Source organism: Sarcophilus harrisii, chromosome 1 (genome assembly GCF_902635505.1).
Source record: "Sarcophilus harrisii chromosome 1, mSarHar1.11, whole genome shotgun sequence".
Lineage (NCBI taxonomy): Eukaryota > Metazoa > Chordata > Mammalia > Dasyuromorphia > Dasyuridae > Sarcophilus > Sarcophilus harrisii.
In genome coordinates, this window is record NC_045426.1 from 658,602,699 (window position 1) to 658,606,979 (window position 4,281).

The following is a 4,281-nucleotide window of genomic DNA, read 5'->3' on the forward strand; positions in this document are numbered from 1 at the left end:
TTTGACTTAACCTGGGACACCTGTTTTGTATACCAAAAACCAGTTTTTGGTTGAGTCCCTCTCCAAGGAACAGTTGTCTCTCCTTGTAAAAGGAGAAGTGATTTGGTTTCCCCAAAGGGATGGCTAATCCTGCCATTCTGACTGGGGTGGTTCTAATTTCTAGCCAAGATTACTAGAAGCAATTGAAGCCCATAAAAAAATTAATGGTCTTTAATTGTTTCATGGTATGACCATCCTCCACATCTGAAAAACAAGCCACCTTTTCCTGGTGAAGCTAGTCTCCAACCACCCAGAAATCTTCCCTTTTTGTAGCTCAATTAAATGGGTTTCCCCCAACATTTCACGGTCATTGACCTAATTGAGAGGAGCTGTCTGATCCACTTTATTAACAGCTTCATGCATCACTATTAATAAACTACTATCTTGCTTGGAGAAACTGTTTCTCTGTTTGTTATTTTCTGTGTTATATTGTTATGTTTCTTTTTTTCTGTGTTATTTGCATTTTATTCCTACATACCCTAGTCATCTTTCACCTTTCAAAGGTGAAATGAAATATTTACAGTCTTTTTTATAAGTAATAAAGCATTTTTTAAAAAATTATTAATTGAATTTTTCCAGTTTCTTGTTCTTTCTCTATTCTGAGTGGGCGGGGGGGGGGGGGGGGGGGGAAGATTTCAAATGAATTCAAACTCCATTGTTCCTATCTTCACACCCATTGAATTAAATCTGGCAAAGCGATGCTTCTCTTCCTTCCAAAGATTTTCTGAACTGCTTGGCAAGACGCACAGTCATCCTGGATCTCTTAGTGGTTCATATGCCCAGCCAATGAAAGGATGACAAGAAAGTAAAGGAGTCTATAGGGCACTGATGATTTCCATGCTCCTTCAACAAAGCCACTTTCAAAGCTAATTAATTTAGAATATATGGATACAGAAGTAGACTATAAAACTGCATGATTTGCTGAGGTAGACCTTCTAGAATTATGGGGATGGGATTTAAAGATAAGCAATTGAGAAGTCTAGTCTCCAATTAAGTTGTGGTCTTAGAGTGGTCTCCAGTTCAGTTCACTGAGATATGACTTTGGAACCCTGGAACAATTAAAGCTGTTGACCCAACTGAATTTGGATAAATGAGTCCCTTTTGAAAATGCACTATTGCTTTGCTCCTTTTTCTAGCCACATGCTAGCAATTAGTTATTCTAGGTCCTCAGTCTGCAACCCAAGGTCCTCTTTAGTGCTACTCTGACCTCCTTGTTACGTAGGGTGTACACCACAGGGTTGAGCAATGGGGTAACCACTGTGTAGAAAACAGCCACCATTCGGTCCTGATCTGGGTTGCTCCCTGACTTTGGTCTCAGATAGATTATTGAGGCACATCCAAAATGCACAATGACCACTGTGAGATGAGACACACAAGTGGAGAAGGCTTTGCGCCGTCCAGCAGCAGAAGGGATCCTCACAATGGCAGCCACAATGAAGGCATATGAGAGCAGAATGAGGAAGAAGGAGGCCAGCAGCACTATCACACTAAAGAAGAAGATAGTCAGGGCCTTGGCTGCACTCTGAGTACAACTAAGTTTGAGAACTGGTGCAATGTCACAGAAGAAGTGTTCCACTTGGTTGCTGTGGCAGAAGGAGGAGGAAAATATGAGGCAAGTCTCAGTGACAGCCACCAGAAATCCTGAGCAGAAGACCAGGCTTCCCAGATAGAGACAAACAGATGGACTCATGATCACTGTGTAACGGAGTGGGTGGCAGATGGCCACATACCGGTCATAACCCATCAAGGTGAGGAGAAAACAGTTACTGCAAGCCAGGCCAATAAAAAAGAACATTTGAGCCCAGCAACTAGGAATGGAAATGACCTGGTTCGCCATCAACAGGTGGACCAGCATGTTGGGAATGGTGACCAGAGTGTAGCAAGTCTCTGAAAGGGATAAGACCCCTAAGAAGCAATACATGGGAGTGTGGAGGGTGTGATCTAGGTAGATAATGGTAATGATAGTGACGTTGCTACTGAGTGAGATCAAGTACATGAGTAGGAAGAGAATGAAGAGAGTAGCCTTCAGATCTGGAAGATTGGAAAACCCCACAAGCACAAATTCTTTCACTATCCATGTCTCATTTTCCAACTTCATCCCAGGAATCTATAAAGAGATAAAACAGGAAAGGAAATTTTAACTTCCACCATATCTAGAAATGAATTTTGCTCCATGGAGCTTGGTGTACCACTCTACTATTCGTTTTGACTATTTCAGTCTTACTCTTCTCTTGCTGAATATCCTGTCTACTTTAGGCTCATCATCCCTGAGATAGGATCTCTTTGCCTCTGTGCTTCAGTACATTCAGTGAATGCAGATCATCAACTGAGGAATCTGTCTGATCACCCAGAAAATCAGCCTTGTTTGTTTCACAAAGCATAAAGTCTCCAAGATGAACATTATTGTTCCATAAGGAATGATGGATGGTTTCAGGGAAATCTGGGAACATTTGTATAAACTGATCCAGAATGAAGTGAACAGAAACAAAACATTGTATGTTAAGAACAGCATTATAAAGAAAGGCAACTTGAAAGGTTCGAGGACTCTGATCAGTACAATGATGAATTAAAATTCCAGAGGATTGATGATTAAGCATGTCATCCACCTCCTGATGGAAAGATAGTGAACTCAAGATGCAGAATAAGACATACATTTTCAGATATATATAATGTGGGAATTCACTTTGCTTGATTATGCATATTTGCTACATAGCAACAATTTTCTGTCCTTGGGTGAATGCATTTCCATGTGACCAAAATTACCTGGAAAGTGGTTCCAATAGTTCCCTTATTGCCTTTGCAGTCACTTGGGGCCATTCAGTCTGCCATCCCTATAAAAGCATGTGAAAGAAATTACTCAAGCTACAGAAAGCTTCACCACCCTGGGATCCCCATTCTGCCCTCTCCTACTGACCAGCCATGTTTCCCAATCACAATTCTTCCCCTCTGTGTCCCCTAAGCAGCCCAGATGTGAAGCATCAGCTTTCCTTAGAGCAACACAGCTGTCTAAGAATGAGTAAGAATGCGAAGGAACACACAAGCTCCACATCCTCTGCTTAGGAGACTTTTGTCCTCTCCAAGCTGCCTTAGGATGTTGATGCTCCTGATATCCATTCTATTACCCCATCAGTGGTTACCAAAGTCAGGGAGATAGGGGACTTGAACTATGGAAAGAGAAAGGCAGCACTTCCTTCCATACCTGGGAATAAAGGCACCAACTTTTCTCTCTTTCTCTCTCATTCTGAAGTGACCTGAAAAAATGGATCAATACCAAGGAGACTTAAACCTGGGAGTGACCAGTCTTATTAGATAAATGTCCGCTGTTACTGTTATTCAGCCAAATTAAACAGTTCTTTTGTCTTAAACACTCACTGGCCTCTTCTGCCTCTCTAACTTTGAAAAAGCTGTTCTCTCTTGATTTCAGCCTGTAGAACTAGAAAGCCTTTAAGGTCAAACCAAAATGCTATAGCCTCCAGAAAAATTTCCCTGATTCCTCTTTTCATGGGTTAGTATTGGGATCTTCCTCTACAGACTTCACAAAACTGTTTGGGTCTCACTTCTCTCTGGCATATAGCCTGTAATTTTTTCCCAGGTGCTAGGGAGACAAAAAACAAAAGGGTATTACCTCCAAAAGCTTATATTCTACAGGGTAGAGGGTGGGAAGGGTTTTACAGAACAACATATCTATACATAAATAAGTATCATACAAGAAAAATAGAGAGAAGTAACAGTATTAGCAGTAAGATCAGGGAAGGAATTGCAGAGTTAAACTTTGAAGGAAGATATAGATTCTAAGAAGCCAGAGTGAGCAGGAATGGCATTGCAAGCTAAGGAACAGTTTTTGTTTACACATGGAGACAAAAGATGAAGTATTGAAATTGGGAGGAATTCCCATCATCTTCTTTGGCTGGAATGTTGAATTTGTGAAGGGGAACAGCATAAAAATGTTGAAAAGGTAGATGGGAATCTGCAGGTTATGAGACCTTAAGTGCCAGGCTAGGGAAATCCTACTTTGTTTTATATCTAGGCAATGGGGAGCTATTGGAGACTTTTGAAAGAGGGGTGGAGAGGATAAGACCTGTGCTTTTAGCAACTACATGAAGTATGGACTAGAAAGGAGAGAACCTAAAAAAAAAGCAATCCATTTGACGTTAATATGGCAGTGTGGGCAAGAGAGAGAATTGAGACAATAGAAAAATGGAAGTTTGGAGGAGAGTAACACATATATGGAAGTCATCTGCA

The 4,281-nt window shown here is 41.1% G+C and overlaps 1 protein-coding gene across 1 annotated transcript; it reads right to left on the minus strand.

The window, feature by feature from the left end:
• Window positions 1–966: 966 nt before the first annotated feature.
• Window positions 967–2,137, minus strand: LOC116421410 (olfactory receptor 10T2-like). Its single transcript, XM_031950764.1, has one exon. It carries the CDS (start codon window positions 2,135–2,137, stop codon window positions 1,199–1,201), a length of 939 nt encoding a protein of 312 aa, XP_031806624.1. The 3' UTR covers window positions 967–1,198.
• Window positions 2,138–4,281: the final 2,144 nt, after the last annotated feature.

Excerpts from the sequence above, each read along its gene's own strand:
- LOC116421410 (XM_031950764.1), bottom strand. The coding sequence starts at position 2,137 with ATGAAGTTGGAAAATGAGACATGGATAGTGAAAGAATTTGTGCTTGTG.